The sequence below is a fragment of the Solea solea genome, chromosome 3 (assembly GCF_958295425.1).
Source record: "Solea solea chromosome 3, fSolSol10.1, whole genome shotgun sequence".
Taxonomy (NCBI): Eukaryota; Metazoa; Chordata; class Actinopteri; order Pleuronectiformes; family Soleidae; genus Solea; species Solea solea.
The window spans coordinates 25426979-25445618 of record NC_081136.1 but is presented as its reverse complement, the minus strand read 5'-3'; the positions used below and the strand labels follow the sequence as shown (position 1 = coordinate 25445618).

At 41.3% G+C, this 18640-nt stretch overlaps 2 protein-coding genes and 4 non-coding genes across 11 annotated transcripts in view; 4 read left to right on the top strand and 2 right to left on the bottom strand.

Annotated features, from left to right (window-relative positions):
* The window catches only part of LOC131457194 (cAMP-regulated D2 protein), a 29631-nt gene extending 11786 nt beyond the window's left edge, over positions 1–17845 (bottom strand). For 2 of the 6 annotated variants that reach the window (XM_058626058.1, XM_058626065.1), the window contains exons 1-5: positions 12617–12764; positions 9415–9691; positions 8550–8637; positions 4283–4559; positions 3419–3506 (exon numbers count right to left, since the gene is read on the bottom strand). The gene's annotated coding sequence lies outside the window, so the exon portion shown is untranslated. Of the gene's footprint in view, positions 1–2456; positions 3048–3418; positions 3507–4075; positions 4115–4282; positions 4560–7541; positions 7632–8549; positions 8638–9414; positions 9692–12616; positions 12765–13614; positions 13703–14479; positions 14757–17684 lie in introns of those variants that run through there. The other 4 variants (XM_058626059.1, XM_058626063.1, XM_058626061.1 and 1 more) reach the window with 4 other exon arrangements.
* LOC131457195 (transcription factor 7-like 1-A) lies at positions 35–2449 on the bottom strand. Its single transcript, XM_058626066.1, has one exon. The coding sequence runs from the start codon at positions 1863–1865 to the stop codon at positions 669–671; it is 1197 nt and encodes a 398-aa protein (XP_058482049.1). The 5' UTR covers positions 1866–2449; the 3' UTR covers positions 35–668.
* trnal-cag (transfer RNA leucine (anticodon CAG)) lies at positions 2971–3053 on the top strand. The gene has a single exon. It is a non-coding gene; the product is annotated as a tRNA-Leu (tRNA).
* trnal-cag (transfer RNA leucine (anticodon CAG)) lies at positions 8102–8184 on the top strand. The gene has a single exon. It is a non-coding gene; the product is annotated as a tRNA-Leu (tRNA).
* trnal-cag (transfer RNA leucine (anticodon CAG)) lies at positions 13176–13258 on the top strand. Its single transcript has one exon. It is a non-coding gene; the product is annotated as a tRNA-Leu (tRNA).
* A 297-nt stretch (positions 17846–18142) lies between the features above and the next one.
* On the top strand, positions 18143–18225 carry trnal-cag (transfer RNA leucine (anticodon CAG)). Its single transcript has one exon. It is a non-coding gene; the product is annotated as a tRNA-Leu (tRNA).
* The last annotated feature ends 415 nt before the right edge of the window (positions 18226–18640 follow it).

The window sequence follows — 18640 nt, the reverse complement described above, 5'->3', positions numbered from 1 at the left end:
GTTATGTCCACAAACCAAAATGATTCAGTTATACTGATTTATTTGTTACACTCAGCATAGAAACCAGGAAATATTCATTTATAATTCATAATTCATTCAATCAATTCATTTAGTAATTAATTAATAGTCGATTTATGGAATAATCGTTGCAGCTCTAGTACGGCAGATGCTCCAATTCACAGAGCAGCAGCAGCATCACAATCCTGGATCCATCAATGAAGATCGACACACAAGGTAATCTGACTCTAAGTGCTCAGAAACAATAGGAATCATGACTGGACTACATTTTCCAATCGAAAAAAAAGAATGAACAGATACATTATGAAGTATGGAAATATTTTTTTCTTGCAGTACTTTCAAACACACACACACATACACACATTTACAGCAACAAGCAACAAGCAACACAGCCTCCAACAATTAATAACATGGTAGCAGACAGTAATGGGCAATTATCTCGTTCTTTAAAGTAAATGGAAAAATCTGATTGGTATTATCAACATATTTAGCCTTAAACAACCTCTATATGTAACAACAGTATCATTATGACAAAAACTCACAAAAAGGTTCTGTTAAATATAAAAATATAATAATTTCATAATAAATATTAATGGCAGACATAGTTACAGCATATTAGAGATCTTATGCATACAAGGTTATGCAATGACTTAGAAAAGAGGGGTCGTGCAAACTGTCATTGGTTTGGGACCCTTCCTCCTGATCCTCTTCTGTTTTCTCCCATAGTTGTCCGAAGGTGACCACTTGGGATAAAGCTGCTCATGGCAACGCCTCTGCCTGTCTGCCTCCTCATAATATTTAACTTTTTCTTGCCCGGGCAGATCCGTCCACCTCCTCCCAAGTTCCTTGTTCACAACAGCACAGTCTTTGACGTTTAGCTCAGTGATGACTTTGCACCTCTGCTCCTGTCGGTAGACCATGAATGCATTAGGCGGCTTCTTAACGTATGACTGCCCACTCTCATCCTTCTGATCGGACATTCTTCTTTTCCGAGATGTGGATGTGTTCAGAGGAGGCGCAGTGGGAACGAAAGACGGGGAAAAGGCCTGTGGTGGCAGAGCATAAACCACCTCGCTGTTGAACATTCCAATGGCAACCAAGTTCTCTTGAGCAAACTGAGGACACGGTACAAGAGGAACATTCTCGTACAGCTGAGGCTGAGCATCAAACACAGGCTCTGCAGGGACAGTGGAAAGAGTTGGAGGAGAAGGGAAAGAGTGGGGATCAAATTGTGGCTCTTGAACTACAGGTATTGGCTCTGCTGTCTCTCCCAGCAAAACCTCCATAATCTCCTGTAGAGAGTCTGTTCTGCTCGGGTCACAAAAGTCATCAATGGAAAGAATCTGGTCAGTTGTCTCTGTTAGCAGAGTCTCCAGAATCTCCTGTAGAGAGTCTGTTCTGCTGGGGTCACAAAAGTGATCAATGGGAAGAATCTGGTCAGTTTTCTCTGTTAGCAGAACCTCCAGCTTTTCCAGGAGAGAGTCTGGTGTAATGGCATCCCAATTGTCCTCACTGACAGGCAGCCTGTCGTCAGTATCTCCCAGCATTGCCTCCAACGTCATCGTCAGGAAAGAGTCTGGAATGTTGGCGTCAAACTCCACAGCAGGAACAGGTCCCTCTGTCTCTCCACACAGGTCCTTAACAATATCCTGGAGAATGTCAGGTGAGTTGGAATCAAACTCCACAGTCGGGACAGGTGCAGGTTCATTTGTTTCATCCAGCAGTGCCTCCAACATCAGCTGCAGAGGGTCTTCTCCTTGGACCGTAGCCTTCTCAAACAGCTCTACTTCAGCGAGCAAGTCCATGGTTACGGTCTCCCTTCCCTTGTCTTTAGCCAATGCTTTCATCACTCTGTCTGTTACAGCTCAGTTAACTCTCAGGATGCAGACTGAAGCCCAAACGCGCTTACCTGCTATATAGTCTCCAGTCCGTAACACGTGACGTTATTGCCTTTAATGTGCGCAGGCGACCGTTAATCACCATAGCAACCAAAACTAAATAACTCAGCGCTCAATTGTTATGCGTCAAACGCAGTTATCCAACGAAAAACGCAAGAGGCTCACTTTCCTGTGGGTTTCGTCCGTCTTAACGTTGAATAAAGGGGGAACTATTGAGACGAGGTTGAATACAACTTGGAGTCAACTTCGTGCTAGCGAAGCTAACTTATTGTAAGTCGCTTTGGATAAAAGCGTCTGCGAAATGACATGTAATGTAATGTAATGTTGCACGGTGCAACATAAAGTTAGCTTCGCTAGCTAGCATGCTAATATGTGACGCGGGGCCACCGTCAGTTATGTCCGCCAAAAGCGCTCTTCCAGAGAACTATTTGTATCTGCTTTTACACGAGTTTTACATCAATACACCAATAAAACTGGTTGTAATTAGAAATAGGCTTATGTGATGAATGAATGATGAGTGAAGGTTGTGCCTCCATTTACCTGTGAGCTGTGAGAGCTGCCTCTGTCTGTTAAAAATGATCGTTGGGTGGAAGAAAGCTGCCTGAAGTAAATGAGCAATATCAAGGAGGTGGAGAGAATACCGCCACCTATCACAATCCCTCTGGTGTTAAAAGTGAAGCAGTGCTTGTTTAAATAAAACAGTGCGTTCTTCCATCTCTACTTCTTCTTTTACTGACGTCAAATAGAATATGAAATTAAAAATAAGTGAACACATCAGCCGTCATGTGTTGTTTATATTTATTTATTTAATCTGTGACCTTGTTGTTTCTGTGTCTGTAGTGATTTGAACATGCACTTGCACTCAATTTTGCAACATCGCCACCCGTGGTCACAGATTCCTACACCGGCTTCGTCAGACGCTCGTTCGCCCCGCTCCGAATACGACGAAAGGTGCCGTCCTACATTTCAACGGTATGATTGGTCCAATGTTGAAGGTGGCGAGGTAATTGGCTGGGAGATTCACTCCCACACAGGCGCCCTCCTCTGCACGCCTGTCAGGATGGCCGAGCGGTCTAAGGCGCTGCGTTCAGGTCGCAGTCTCCTCTGGAGGCGTGGGTTCGAATCCCACTTCTGACAGATATGTTTTTTAATTCGGTTTCTTCGAATACATTACAGTTTTACACAGTAGTCTTCGCACACTTCATAATCAGTCCCAAAAGATTGTGCAAATATATGCTTGTTCAATTAACCTAAACCCTGCTAAATCTGAGTTCAGAGAGCCGGCTGTAACTTATCTTGTTCAAGTCAGAAGAGGTTTTTTATTCCCTTCGTCCTCCCCCTCTAATATCTTCTCCTTCAGTGTGATCATGTAACAGTGGCTGTGTTTGACTTCACAGACATAAGACAGAGGGAGAGCAATAATAATAATATAATAGTATACATAATAATAATAATTATTATTATTGTGTAATAAATGTAGCCTAGAAAAAATAATACTTAACCTTTTTGGTTGAATTCAATCTCAGAGAGGAGCCATAGGTGGATGTTATTGTGGCCTTGATGTCCTCCAGTCTCGTCAAAATATCCCAGCTGTAAACAGACAAAAGCCACTTAGTGTAAAGAAGAGAAAAGGAATTGACGTTTTTATGTATGAGAACTACATTTAGCACGAGCATCAGTTTTATTTTGTTTTGTTTTAAAACTAACAGTATTCTCTTGTTGCAGATCAGTTTCCCTCCTTTGATTCTTCAGTGCCCACCAGCTTATTAAATAACTGTATTAAATAATGAATACATTCACCTCTTCTAACTGTAGGTGGCAACCATAGCAAGCAATGTTAAAGAATAATAAATTATACTGTATACAGAAATACAGTAAAAGTGCCTGGACAGCTGATCCGCTGCTGTGTGTGGTCTCTACTATTTCCTATACAATGTTCATGCATTAAAGATAGATACTATAGATAGATCTAGAAAAATGATTAACATGTGTCTGTTTCTGTTTAAATTAGGTCCCAATCAGAATTCAAATCAGATAGTACAGTTTTTCCCAAGAGCAGCATGTGTTCTTTCAAATTGAATAGACAGCTGAAGCATATTCCTACCACTCCAGCAAAATTAAGACCAATATTAACTTTGACTTTAAAAGAATGCCCATACCCACTCTGACACCATACTTGAGATTGTGACATCCCTTACCTGTGCAGATAATGAAATGATTTAGAAAAGAGCAATGTAAAACCTTCACTGGCCTTTAATTATACTCTACTGATAATGTGGACTTAATGAAATATATCAACATATAAAACAGAGACAGACTCAATTCTGTATGCCACCATATTCTTAGATGAAAAAACTGAAACTCACCACATCTTCATCGTCAGCTGGTATTTCATGTTACTTCTGAAGATGAAGTTGAGGACAGAGAGCCGGTGTCAATCCCACACTGGACCAGATGGACAGTGGACAGAAGCTGAACATCTATGTTCAGCACTGTGGAATCATCCTTGATGTCAGAATCCCTCATCTTCCTCCATGCTGTCCTCCGCATTATGCTCTTTCATCATCTGAGTTGTTGCCTCTGTATCAGCATGCAATAAATGACCAGCCCGCCAGAGCAGATACTGAAGGCCAAAAAGCTCTCCTGAAAACAATAGAGACAAAAATAAATATTTAAAAAAAACTTCATTAAGTTGATGAAAGATTTAAAAACCGAATCACAGAACCAGTGTCTACACAAATCTATAACAGTGAAACATGAGGGTGAGCAGAACTCTGGTGCCACCTTCCTGCCAAACAGCTTCTCATCATTTCTCTTCACAGAGTAAAGGCCTTTGCTGCCCAGATGCATTTTCAGATCACTGAACACCAGCTCAAAATAAACTCCTTCTGTTTCGTGCGAAGAGGTGAGTATTTTTTCTGTTTATTATAATTTATTTGATTTTGAAGTGTGTTGCCCTTAATGTGAAGAGACGTTGTTTCAAAATTCACCTCAATTGTTTGTGAGCAGTTTGTCTTGACGTTTATTTTCAAAGGCCTTAAAGCAGGTCATCTGGTAGCTGTGTAAGGCATTAGGCTGGAGCTACCGATTATCTGCCAATTATTTTCTTGTAAAGCGACTATTTGTTAAGTCTGCAAATGTCAAAAAAAAATCTTGAATTAGTTTGATCTGTCTTTACCAAAATGATTCAGTTTTACTGATTTATTTGTTACACTCAGCTTAGAAACCAGGAAATATTAATATCTAATTCATAATTCATTCAGTCGATTCATTTAGTAATTCATTAATAATTGATTTATTGAATAGTCGTTGCAGCCCTAGTACGGCAGATGCTTCAATTCACAGAGCAGCAGCATCATGATCCTGGATCCATCCATGAAGATTGACACACAAGGTAATCTGAATCTGACTCTAAGTGCTCAGAAACAATAGGAATCATGACTGGACTACATTTTCTAATCGAAAAAAAAAATGAACAGATACATTATGAAGTATGAAAATATTTTTTTCTTGCAGTACTTTCAAACACACACACATACACACATTTACAGCAACAGGCAACAAGCAACACAGCCTCCAACAATTTATAACATGGTAGCAGACAGTAATGGGCAATTATCTTGTTCTTTAAAGTAAATGGAAAAATCTGATTGGTATTATCAACATATTTAGCCTTAAACAACCTCTATATGTAACAACAGTATCATTATGACAAAAACTCACAAAAAGGTTCTGTTAAATATAAAAATATAATAATTTCATAATAAATATTAATGGCAGACATAGTTACAGCAGATTAGAGATCTTATGCATAAAAAGTTATGCAATGACTTAGAAAGGCGGGGCCGTGCAAACTGTCATTGGTTTGGGACCCTTCCTCCTGATCCTCTTCTGTTTTCTCCCATAGTTGTCCGAAGGTGACCACTTGGGATAAAGCTGCTCATGGCAACGCCTCTGCCTGTCTGCCTCCTCATAATATTTAACTTTTTCTTGCCCGGGCAGATCCGTCCACCTCCTCCCAAGTTCCTTGTTCACAACAGCACAGTCTCTGACGTTTAGCTCAGTGATGACTTTGCACCTCTGCTCCTGTCGGTAGACCATGAATGCATTAGGCGGCTTCTTAACGTATGACTGCCCACTCTCATCCTTCTGATCGGACATTCTTCTTTTCCGAGACGTGGATGTGTTCAGAGGAGGCGCAGTGGGAAAGAAAGACGGGGAAAAAGCCTGTGGTGGCAGAGCATAAACCACCTCGCTGTTGAACATTCCAATGGCAACCAAGTTCTCTTGAGCAAACTGAGGACACGGTACAAGAGGAACATTCTCGTACAGCTGAGGCTGAGCGTCAAACACAGGCTCTGCAGGGACAGTGGAAAGAGTTGGAGGAGAAGGGAAAGAGTGGGGATCACATTGTGGCTCTTGTACTACAGGTATTGGCTCTGCTGTCTCTCCCAGCAAAACCTCTATAATCTCCTGTAGAGAGTCTGTTCTGCTCGGGTCACAAAAGTCATCAATGGAAAGAATCTGGTCAGTTGTCTCTGTTAGCAGAGTCTCCAGAATCTCCTGTAGAGAGTCTGTTCTGCTGGGGTCACAAAAGTGATCAATGGGAAGAATCTGGTCAGTTTTCTCTGCTAGCAGAACCTCCAGCTTTTCCAGGAGAGAGTCTGGTGTAATGGCATCCCAATTGTCCTCACTGACAGGCAGCCTGTCGTCAGTATCTCCCAGCATTGCCTCCAACGTCATCGTCAGGAAAGAGTCTGGAATGTTGGCGTCAAACTCCACAGCAGGAACAGGTCCCTCTGTCTCTCCACACAGGTCCTTGACAATATCCTGGAGAATGTCAGGTGAGTTGGAATCAAACTCCACAGTCGGGACAGGTGCAGGTTCATTTGTTTCATCCAGCAGTGCCTCCAACATCAGCTGCAGAGGGTCTTCTCCTTGGACCGTAGCCTTCTCAAACAGCTCTACTTCAGCGAGCAAGTCCATGGTTACGGTCTCCCTTCCCTTGTCTTTAGCCAATGCTTTCATCACTCTGTCTGTTACAGCTCAGTTAACTCTCAGGGTGCAGACTGAAGCCCAAACGCGCTTACCTGCTATATAGTCTCCAGTCCGTAACACGTGACGTTATTGCCTTTAATGTGCGCAGGCGACCGTTAATCACCATAGCAACCAAAACTAAATAACTCAGCGCTCAATTGTTATGCGTCAAACGCAGTTATTCAACAAGAAAACGCAAGAGGCTCACTTTCCTGTGGGTTTCGTCCGTCTTAACGTTGAATAAAGGGGGAACTATTGAGACGAGGTTGAATACAACTTGGAGTCAACTTCGTGCTAGCGAAGCTAACTTATTGTAAGTCGCTTTGGATAAAAGCGTCTGCTAAATGACATGTAATGTAATGTAATGTAATGTTGCACGGTGCAACATAAAGTTAGCTTCGCTAGCTAGCATGCTAATATGTGACGCGGGGCCACCGTCAGTTATGTCCGCCAAAAGCGCTCTTCCAGAGAACTATTTGTATCTGCTTTTACACGAGTTTTACATCAATACACCAATAAAAAAGGTTGTAATTAGAAATAGGCTTATGTGGTGAATGAATGATGAGTGAAGGTTGTGCCTCCATTTACCTGTGAGCTGTGAGAGCTGCCTCTGTCTGTTAAAAATGATCGTTGGGTGGAAGAAAGCTGCCTGAAGTAAATGAGCAATATCAAGGAGGTGGAGAGAATACCGTCACCTATCACAATCCCTCTGGTGTTAAAAGTGAAGCAGTGCTTGTTTAAATAAAACAGTGCGTTCTTCCATCTCTACTTCTTCTTTTACTGACGTCAAATAGCACACTAGTGCAAATAACTCTTCATATACACTTAAGACGAAGAATATGAAATTAAAAATAAGTGAACACATCAGCCGTCATGTGTTGTTTATATTTATTTATTTATTTAATCTGTGACCTTGTTGTTTCTGTGTCTGTAGTGATTTGAATTTGCACTTGCACTCAATTTTGGAACATCGCCACCCGTGGTCACAGATTCCTACACCGGCTTCGTCAGACGCTCGTTCGCCCCGCTCCGAATACGACGAAAGGTGCCGTCCTACATTTCAACGGTATGATTGGTCCAATGTTGAAGGTGGCGAGGTAATTGGCTGGGAGATTCACTCCCACACAGGCGCCCTCCTCTGCACGCCTGTCAGGATGGCCGAGCGGTCTAAGGCGCTGCGTTCAGGTCGCAGTCTCCTCTGGAGGCGTGGGTTCGAATCCCACTTCTGACAGATATGTTTTTTAATTCGGTTTCTTCGAATACATTACAGTTTTACACAGTCGTCTTCACACACTTCATAATCAGCCCCATAAGATTGTGCAAATATATGCTTGTTCAATTAACCTAAACCCTGCTAAATCTGAGTTCAGAGGGCCGGCTGTAACTTATCTTGTTCAAGTCAGAAGAGGTTTTTTATTCCCTTCGTCCTCCCCCTCTAATATCTTCTCCTTCAGTGTGATCATGTAACAGTGGCTGTGTTTGACTTCACAGACATAAGACAGAGGGAGAGCAATAATAATAATATAATAGTATACATAATAATAATAATTATTATTATTGTGTAATAAATGTAGCCTAGAAAAAATAATACTTAACCTTTTTGGTTGAATTCAATCTCAGAGAGGAGCCATAGGTGGATGTTATTGTGGCCTTGATGTCCTCCAGTCTCGTCAAAATATCCCAGCTGTAAACAGACAGAAGCCACTTAGTGTAAAGAAGAGTAAAGGAATTGACGTGTTTATGTATGAGAACTACATTTAGCACGAGCATCAGTTTTATTTTGTTTTGTTTTAAAACTAACAGTATTCTCTTGTTGCAGATCAGTTTCCCTTCTTTGATTCTTCAGTGCCCACCAGCTTATTAAATAACTCTATTAAATAATGAATACATTCACCTCTTCTAACTGTAGCTGGCAACCATAGCAAGCATTGTTAAAGAATAATAAATTATACTGTATACAGAAATACAGTAAAAGGGCCTGGACAGCTGATCCGCTGCTGTGTGTGGTCTCTACTATTTCCTATACAATGTTCATGCATTAAAGATAGATACTATAGATAGATCTAGAAAAAATGATTAACATGTGTCTGTTTCTGTTTAAATTAGGTCCCAATGAGAATTCAAATCAGATAGTACAGTTTTTCCCAAGAGCAGCATGTGTTCTTTCAAATTGAATAGACAGCTGTAGCATATTCCTACCACTCCAGCAAAATTAAGACCAATATTAACTTTGACTTTAAATAAATGCCCATACCCACTCTGACACCATACTTGAGATTGTGACATCCCTTACCTGTGCAGATAATTAAATGATTTAGAAAAGAGCAATGTAAAACCTTCACTGGCCTTTAATTATACTCTACTGATAATGTGGACTTAATGAAATATATCAACATATAAAACAGAGACAGACTCAATTCTGTATGCCACCATATTCTTAGATGAAAAAACTGAAACTCACCACATCTTCATTGTCAGCTGGTATTTCATGTTACTTCTGAAGATGAAGTTGAGGACAGAGAGCCGGTGTCAATCCCACACTGGACCAGATGGACAGTGGACAGAAGCTGAACATCTATGTTCAGCACTGTGGAATCATCCTTGATGTCAGAATCCCTCATCTTCCTCCATGCTGTCCTCCGCATTATGCTCTTTCATCATCTGAGTTGTTGCCTCTGTATCAGCATGCAATAAATGACCAGCCCGCCAGAGCAGATACTGAAGGCCAAAAAGCTCTCCTGAAAACAATAGAGACAAAAATAAATATTTAAAAAAAACTTCATTAAGTTGATGAGATTTAAAAACCGAATCACAGAACCAGTGTCTACACAAATCTATAACAGTGAAACATGAGGGTGAGCAGAACTCTGGTGCCCCCTTCCTGCCAAACAGCTTCTCATCATTTCTCTTCACAGAGTAAAGGCCTTTGCTGCCCAGATGCATTTTCAGATCACTGAACACCAGCTCAAAATACACTCCTTCTGTTTCGTGCGAAGAGGTGAGTATTTTTTCTGTTTATTATAATTTATTTGATTTTGAAGTGTGTTGCCCTTGATGTGAAAAGAAAGGTTGTTTCAAAATTCACCTCAATTGTTTGTGAGCAGTTTGTCTTGACGTTTATTTTCAAAGGCCTTAAAGCAGGTCATCTGGTAGCTGTGTAAGGCATTAGGCTGGAACTACCGATTATCTGCCAATTATTTTCTTGTAAAGCGACTATTTGTTTAGTCTGCAAATGTCAAAAAAATATCTTGAATTAGTTTGATCTGTCTTTACCAAAATGATTCAGTTTTACTGATTTATTTGTTACACTCAGCTTAGAAACCAGGAAATATTAATATCTAATTCATAATTCATTCAGTCGATTCATTTAGTACTTCATTAATAATTGATTTATTGAATAGTCGTTGCAGCCCTAGTACGGCAGATGCTTCAATTCACAGAGCAGCAGCATCATGATCCTGGATCCATCCATGAAGATTGACACACAAGGTAATCTGAGTGTGACTCTAAGTGCTCAGAAACAATAGGAATCATGACTGGACTACATTTTCTAATCGAAAAAAAAAAATGAACAGATACATTATGAAGTATGGAAATATTTTTTTCTTGCAGTACTTTCAAACACACATACATACACACATTTACAGCAACAGGCAACAAGCAACACAGCCTCCAACAATTAATAACATGGTAGCAGACAGTAATGGGCAATTATCTCGTTCTTTAAAGTAAATGGAAAAATCTGATTGGTATTATCAACATATTTAGCCTTAAACAACCTCTATATGTAACAACAGTATCATTATGACAAAAACTCACAAAAAGGTTCTGTTAAATATAAAAATATAATAATTTCATAATAAATATTAATGGCAGACATAGTTACAGCATATTAGAGATCTTATGCATAAAAGGTTATGCAATGACTTAGAAAGGAGGGGCCGTGCAAACTGTCATTGGTTTGGGACCCTTCCTCCTGATCCTCTTCTGTTTTCTCCCATAGTTGTCCGAAGGTGACCACTTGGGATAAAGCTGCTCATGGCAACGCCTCTGCCTGTCTGCCTCCTCATAATATTTAACTTTTTCTTGCCCGGGCAGATCCGTCCACCTCCTCCCAAGTTCCTTGTTCACAACAGCACAGTCTCTGACGTTTAGCTCAGTGATGACTTTGCACCTCTGCTCCTGTCGGTAGACCATGAATGCATTAGGCGGCTTCTTAACGTATGACTGCCCACTCTCATCCTTCTGATCGGACATTCTTCTTTTCCGAGACGTGGATGTGTTCAGAGGAGGCGCAGTGGGAAAGAAAGACGGGGAAAAAGCCTGTGGTGGCAGAGCATAAACCACCTCGCTGTTGAACATTCCAATGGCAACCAAGTTCTCTTGTGCAAACTGAGGACACGGTACAAGAGGAACATTCTCGTACAGCTGAGGCTGAGCGTCAAACACAGGCTCTGCAGGGACAGTGGAAAGAGTTGGAGGAGAAGGGAAAGAGTGGGGATCACATTGTGGCTCTTGTACTACAGGTATTGGCTCTGCTGTCTCTCCCAGCAAAACCTCTATAATCTCCTGTAGAGAGTCTGTTCTGCTCGGGTCACAAAAGTCATCAATGGAAAGAATCTGGTCAGTTGTCTCTGTTAGCAGAGTCTCCAGAATCTCCTGTAGAGAGTCTGTTCTGCTGGGGTCACAAAAGTGATCAATGGGAAGAATCTGGTCAATTGTCTCTGTTAGCAGAACCTCCAGCTTTTCCAGGAGAGAGTCTGGTGTAATGGCATCCCAATTGTCCTCACTGACAGGCAGCCTGTCGTCAGTATCTCCCAGCATTGCCTCCAACGTCATAGTCAGGAAAGAGTCTGGAATGTTGGCGTCAAACTCCACAGCAGGAACAGGTCCCTCTGTCTCTCCACACAGGTCCTTAACAATATCCTGGAGAATGTCAGGTGAGTTGGAATCAAACTCCACAGTCGGGACAGGTGCAGGTTCATTTGTTTCATCCAGCAGTGCCTCCAACATCAGCTGCAGAGGGTCTTCTCCTTGGACCGTAGCCTTCTCAAACAGCTCTACTTCAGCGAGCAAGTCCATGGTTACGGTCTCCCTTCCCTTGTCTTTAGCCAATGCTTTCATCACTCTGTCTGTTACAGCTCAGTTAACTCTCAGGGTGCAGACTGAAGCCCAAACGCGCTTACCTGCTATATAGTCTCCAGTCCGTAACACGTGACGTTATTGCCTTTAATGTGCGCAGGCGACCGTTAATCACCATAGCAACCAAAACTAAATAACTCAGCGCTCAACTATTATGCGTCAAACGCAGTTATTCAACAAGAAAACGCAAGAGGCTCACTTTCCTGTGGGTTTCGTGCGTCTTAACGTTAATTAAAGTGGGAACTATTGAGACGAGGTTGAATACAACTTGGAGTCAACTTCGTGCTAGCGAAGCTAACTTTATGTTGCACGGTGCAACATAAAGTTAGCTTCGCTAGCTAGCATGCTAATATGTGACGCGGGGCCACCGTCAGTTATGTCCGCCAAAAGCGCTCTTCCAGAGAACTATTTGTATCTGCTTTTACACGAGTTTTACATCAATACACCAATAAAAAAGGTTGTAATTAGAAATAGGCTTATGTGATGAATGAATGATGAGTGAAGGTTGTGCCTCCATTTACCTGTGAGCTGTGAGAGCTGCCTCTGTCTGTTAAAATGGTCGTTGGGTGGAAGAAAGCTGCCTGAAGTAAATGAGCAATATCAAGGAGGTGGAGAGAATACTGTCACCTATCACAATCCCTCTGGTGTTAAAAGTGAAGCAGTGCTTGTTTAAATAAAACAGTGCGTTCTTCCATCTCTACTTCTTCTTTTACTGACGCCAAATAGCACACTAGTGCAAATAACTCTTCATATACACTTAAGACGAAGAATATGAAATTAAAAATAAGTGAACACATCAGCCGTCATGTGTTGTTTATATTTATTTATTTATTTAATCTGTGACCTTGTTGTTTCTGTGTCTGTAGTGATTTGAACATGCACTTGCACTCAATTTTGGAACATCGCCACCCGTGGTCACAGATTCCTACACCGGCTTCGTCAGACGCTCGTTCGCCCCGCTCTGAATACGACGAAAGGTGCCGTCCTACATTTCAACGTTATGATTGGTCCAATGTTGAAGGTGGCGAGGTAATTGGCTGGGAGATTCACTCCCACACAGGCGCCCTCCTTTGCACGCATGTCAGGATGGCCGAGCGGTCTAAGGCGCTGCGTTCAGGTCGCAGTCTCCTCTGGAGGCGTGGGTTCGAATCCCACTTCTGACAGATATGTTTCTTAATTCGGTTTCTTCGAATACATTACAGTTTTACACAGTCGTCTTCACACACTTCATAATCAGCCCCATAAGATTGTGCAAATATATGCTTGTTCAATTAACCTAAACCCTGCTAAATCTGAGTTCAGAGAGCCGGCTGTAACTTATCTTGTTCAAGTCAGAAGAGGTTTTTTATTCCCTTCGTCCTCCCCCTCTAATATCTTCTCCTTCAGTGTGATCATGTAACAGTGGCTGTGTTTGACTTCACGGACATAAGACAGAGGGAGAGCAATAATAATAATAATATAATAGTATAAATTATTATTATTGTGTAATAAATGTAGCCTAGAAAAAATAATACTTAACCTTTTTGGTTGAATTCAATCTCAGAGAGGAGCCATAGGTGGATGTTATTGTGGCCTTGATGTCCTCCAGTCTCGTCAAAATATCCCAGCTGTAAACAGACAGAAGCCACTTAGTGTAAAGAAGAGTAAAGGAATTGACGTGTTTATGTATGAGAACTACATTTAGCACGAGCATCAGTTTTATTTTGTTTTGTTTTAAAACTAACAGTATTCTCTTGTTGCAGATCAGTTTCCCTTCTTTGATTCTTCAGTGCCCACCAGCTTATTAAATAACTCTATTAAATAATGAATACATTCACCTCTTCTAACTGTTGCTGGCAACCATAGCAAGCATTGTTAAAGAATAATAAATTATACTGTATACAGAAATACAGTAAAAGGGCCTGGACAGCTGATCCGCTGCTGTGTGTGGTCTCTACTATTTCCTATACAATGTTCATGCATTAAAGATAGATACTATAGATAGATCTAGAAAAAATGATTAACATGTGTCTGTTTCTGTTTAAATTAGGTCCCAATGAGAATTCAAATCAGATAGTACAGTTTTTCCCAAGAGCAGCATGTGTTCTTTCAAATTGAATAGACAGCTGTAGCATTTTCCTACCACTCCAGCAAAATTAAGACCAATATTAACTTTGACTTTAAATAAATGCCCATACCCACTCTGACACCATACTTGAGATTGTGACATCCCTTACCTGTGCAGATAATTAAATGATTTAGAAAAGAGCAATGTAAAACCTTCACTGGCCTTTAATTATACTCTACTGATAATGTGGACTTAATGAAATATATCAACATATAAAACAGAGACAGACTCAATTCTGTATGCCACCATATTCTTAGATGAAAAAACTGAAACTCACCACATCTTCATTGTCAGCTGGTATTTCATGTTACTTCTGAAGATGAAGTTGAGGACAGAGAGCCGGTGTCAATCCCACACTGGACCAGGTGGACAGTGGACAGAAGCTGAACATCTATGTTCAGCACTGTGGAATCATCCTTGATGTCAGAATCCCTCATCTTCCTCCATGCTGTCCTCCGCATTATGCTCTTTCATCATCTGAGTTGTTGCCTCTGTATCAGCATGCAATAAATGACCAGCCCGCCAGAGCAGATACTGAAGGCCAAAAGGCTCTCCTGAAAACAATAGAGACAAAAATAAATATTTAAAAAAAACTTCATTAAGTTGATGAAAGATTTAAAAACCGAATCACAGAACCAGTGTCTACACAAATCTATAACAGTGAAACATGAGGGTGAGCAGAACTCTGGTGCCCCCTTCCTGCCAAACAGCTTCTCATCATTTCTCTTCACAGAGTAAAGGCCTTTGCTGCCCAGATGCATTTTCAGATCACTGAACACCAGCTCAAAATAAACTCCTTCTGTTTCGTGCGAAGAGGTGAGTATTTTTTCTGTTTATTATAATTTATTTGATTTTGAAGTGTGTTGCCCTTGATGTGAAAAGAGAGGTTGTTTCAAAATTCACCTCAATTGTTTGTGAGCAGTTTGTCTTGACGTTTATTTTCAAAGGCCTTAAAGCAGGTCATCTGGTAGCTGTGTAAGGCATTAGGCTGGAACTACCGATTATCTGCCAATTATTTTCTTGTAAAGCGACTATTTGTTTAGTCTGCAAATGTCAAAAAAAAGTATCTTGAATTAGTTTGATCTGTCTTTACCAAAATGATTCAGTTTTACTGATTTATTTGTTACACTCAGCTTAGAAACCAGGAAATATTAATATCTAATTCATAATTCATTCAGTCGATTCATTTAGTAATTCATTAATAATTGATTTATTGAATAGTCGTTGCAGCCCTAGTACGGCAGATGCTTCAATTCACAGAGCAGCAGCATCATGATCCTGGATCCATCCATGAAGATTGACACACAAGGTAATCTGAATCTGACTCTAAGTGCTCAGAAACAATAGGAATCATGACTGGACTACATTTTCTAATCGAAAAAAAAAATGAACAGATACATTATGAAGTATGAAAATATTTTTTTCTTGCAGTACTTTCAAACACACACACATACACACATTTACAGCAACAGGCAACAAGCAACACAGCCTCCAACAATTAATAACATGGTAGCAGACAGTAATGGGCAATTATCTCGTTCTTTAAAGTAAATGGAAAAATCTGATTGGTATTATCAACATATTTAGCCTTAAACAACCTCTATATGTAACAACAGTATCATTATGACAAAAACTCACAAAAAGGTTCTGTTAAATATAAAAATATAATAATTTCATAATAAATATTAATGGCAGACATAGTTACAGCATATTGGAGATCTTATGCATAAAAGGTTATGCAATGACTTAGAAAAGAGGGGTCGTGCAAACTGTCATTGGTTTGGGACCCTTCCTCCTGATCCTCTTCTGTTTTCTCCCATAGTTGTCCGAAGGTGACCACTTGGGATAAAGCTGCTCATGGCAACGCCTCTGCCTGTCTGCCTCCTCATAATATTTAACTTTTTCTTGCCCGGGCAGATCCGTCCACCTCCTCCCAAGTTCCTTGTTCACAACAGCACAGTCTCTGACGTTTAGCTCAGTGATGACTTTGCACCTCTGCTCCTGTCGGTAGACCATGAATGCATTAGGCGGCTTCTTAACGTATGACTGCCCACTCTCATCCTTCTGATCGGACATTCTTCTTTTCCGAGACGTGGATGTGTTCAGAGGAGGCGCAGTGGGAAAGAAAGACGGGGAAAAAGCCTGTGGTGGCAGAGCATAAACCACCTCGCTGTTGAACATTCCAATGGCAACCAAGTTCTCTTGTGCAAACTGAGGACACGGTACAAGAGGAACATTCTCGTACAGCTGAGGCTGAGCGTCAAACACAGGCTCTGCAGGGACAGTGGAAAGAGTTGGAGGAGAAGGGAAAGAGTGGGGATCAAATTGTGGCTCTTGTACTACAGGTATTGGCTCTGCTGTCTCTCTCAGCAAAACCTCTATAATCTCCTGTAGAGAGTCTGTTCTGCTCGGGTCACAAAAGTCATCAATGGAAAGAATCTGGTCAGTTGTCTCTGTTAGCAGAGTCTCCAGAATCTCCTGTAGAGAGTCTGTTCTGCTGGGGTCACAAAAGTGATCAATGGGAAGAATCTGGTCAGTTTTCTCTGCTAGCAGAACCTCCAGCTTTTCCAGGAGAGAGTCTGGTGTAATGGCATCCCAATTGTCCTCACTGACAGGCAGCCTGTCGTCAGTATCTCCCAGCATTGCCTCCAACGTCATCGTCAGGAAAGAGTCTGGAATGTTGAAGTCAAACTCCACAGCAGGAACAGGTCCCTCTGTCTCTCCACACAGGTCCTTGACAATATCCTGGAGAATGTCAGGTGAGTTGGAATCAAACTCCACAGTCGGGACAGGTGCAGGTTCATTTGTTTCATCCAGCAGTGCCTCCAACATCAGCTGCAGAGGGTCTTCTCCTTGGACCGTAGCCTTCTCAAACAGCTCTACTTCAGCGAGCAAGTCCATGGTTACGGTCTCCCTTCCCTTGTCTTTAGCCAATGCTTTCATCACTCTGTCTGTTACAGCTCAGTTAACTCTCAGGGTGCAGACTGAAGCCCAAACGCGCTTACCTGCTTTATAGTCTCCAGTCCGTAACACGTGACGTTATTGCCTTTAATGTGCGCAGGCGACCGTTAATCACCATAGCAACCAAAACTAAATAACTCAGCGCTCAACTATTATGCGTCAAACGCAGTTATTCAACAAGAAAACGCAAGAGGCTCACTTTCCTGTGGGTTTCGTGCGTCTTAACGTTAATTAAAGTGGGAACTATTGAGACGAGGTTGAATACAACTTGGAGTCAACTTCGTGCTAGCGAAGCTAACTTTATGTTGCACGGTGCAACATAAAGTTAGCTTCGCTAGCTAGCATGCTAATATGTGACGCGGGGCCACCGTCAGTTATGTCCGCCAAAAGCGCTCTTCCAGAGAACTATTTGTATCTGCTTTTACACGAGTTTTACATCAATACACCAATAAAAAAGGTTGTAATTAGAAATAGGCTTATGTGATGAATGAATGATGAGTGAAGGTTGTGCCTCCATTTACCTGTGAGCTGTGAGAGCTGCCTCTGTCTGTTAAAATGGTCGTTGGGTGGAAGAAAGCTGCCCGAAGTAAATGAGCAATATCAAGGAGGTGGAGAGAATACTGTCACCTATCACAATCCGTCTGGTGTTAAAAGTGAAGCAGTGCTTGTTTAAATAAAACAGTGCGTTCTTCCATCTCTTCTTGTTCTTTAAGTGACGTCACATACACATCAGCCGTCATGTGTTGTTTATATTTATTTATTTATTTATTTAATCTGTGACCTTCTTGTTTCTGTAATGATTTGAACATGCACTTGCTTTTGCAACATCGCCACCCGTGGTCATAGATTCCAACACCGGCTTCGTTCATCGCGCTCCGAATACGACGAAAGGTGCCGGCCTACATTTCTACGTTGTGATTGGTCCAATGTAATTGGTAGGATGATTTACTCAGACACCGGCGCCCTCTTCTGCACGCCTGTCAGGATGGCCGAGCGGTCTAAGGCGCTGCGTTCAGGTCGCAGTCTCCTCTGGAGGCGTGGGTTCGAATCCCACTTCTGACAGATATGTTTTTTTAATTCGGTTTCTTCGAATACATTACAGTCTACACAGTAGTCTTCACACACTTCATAATCAGTCCCATAAGATTGTGCAAATATATGCTTGTTCAATTAACCTAAACCCTGCTAAATCTGACTTCAGAGAGCCGGCTGTAACTTATCTTGTTCAAGTCAGAAGAGTTTTTTATTCCCTTCGTCCTCTCCCTCTAATATCTTCTCCTTCAGTGTGATCATGTAACGGTGGCTGTGTTTGACTTCACAGACAAAAGACAGAGGGAGAGCAATAATAATAATATAATAGTATACATAATAATAATTATTATTATTATTGTGTAATAAATGTAGCCTAGAAAAAAAAGATCCTCTTTTTGGTTTAATCCATTCTCAGAGAGGAGCAATAAATGGATGTTATTGTGGC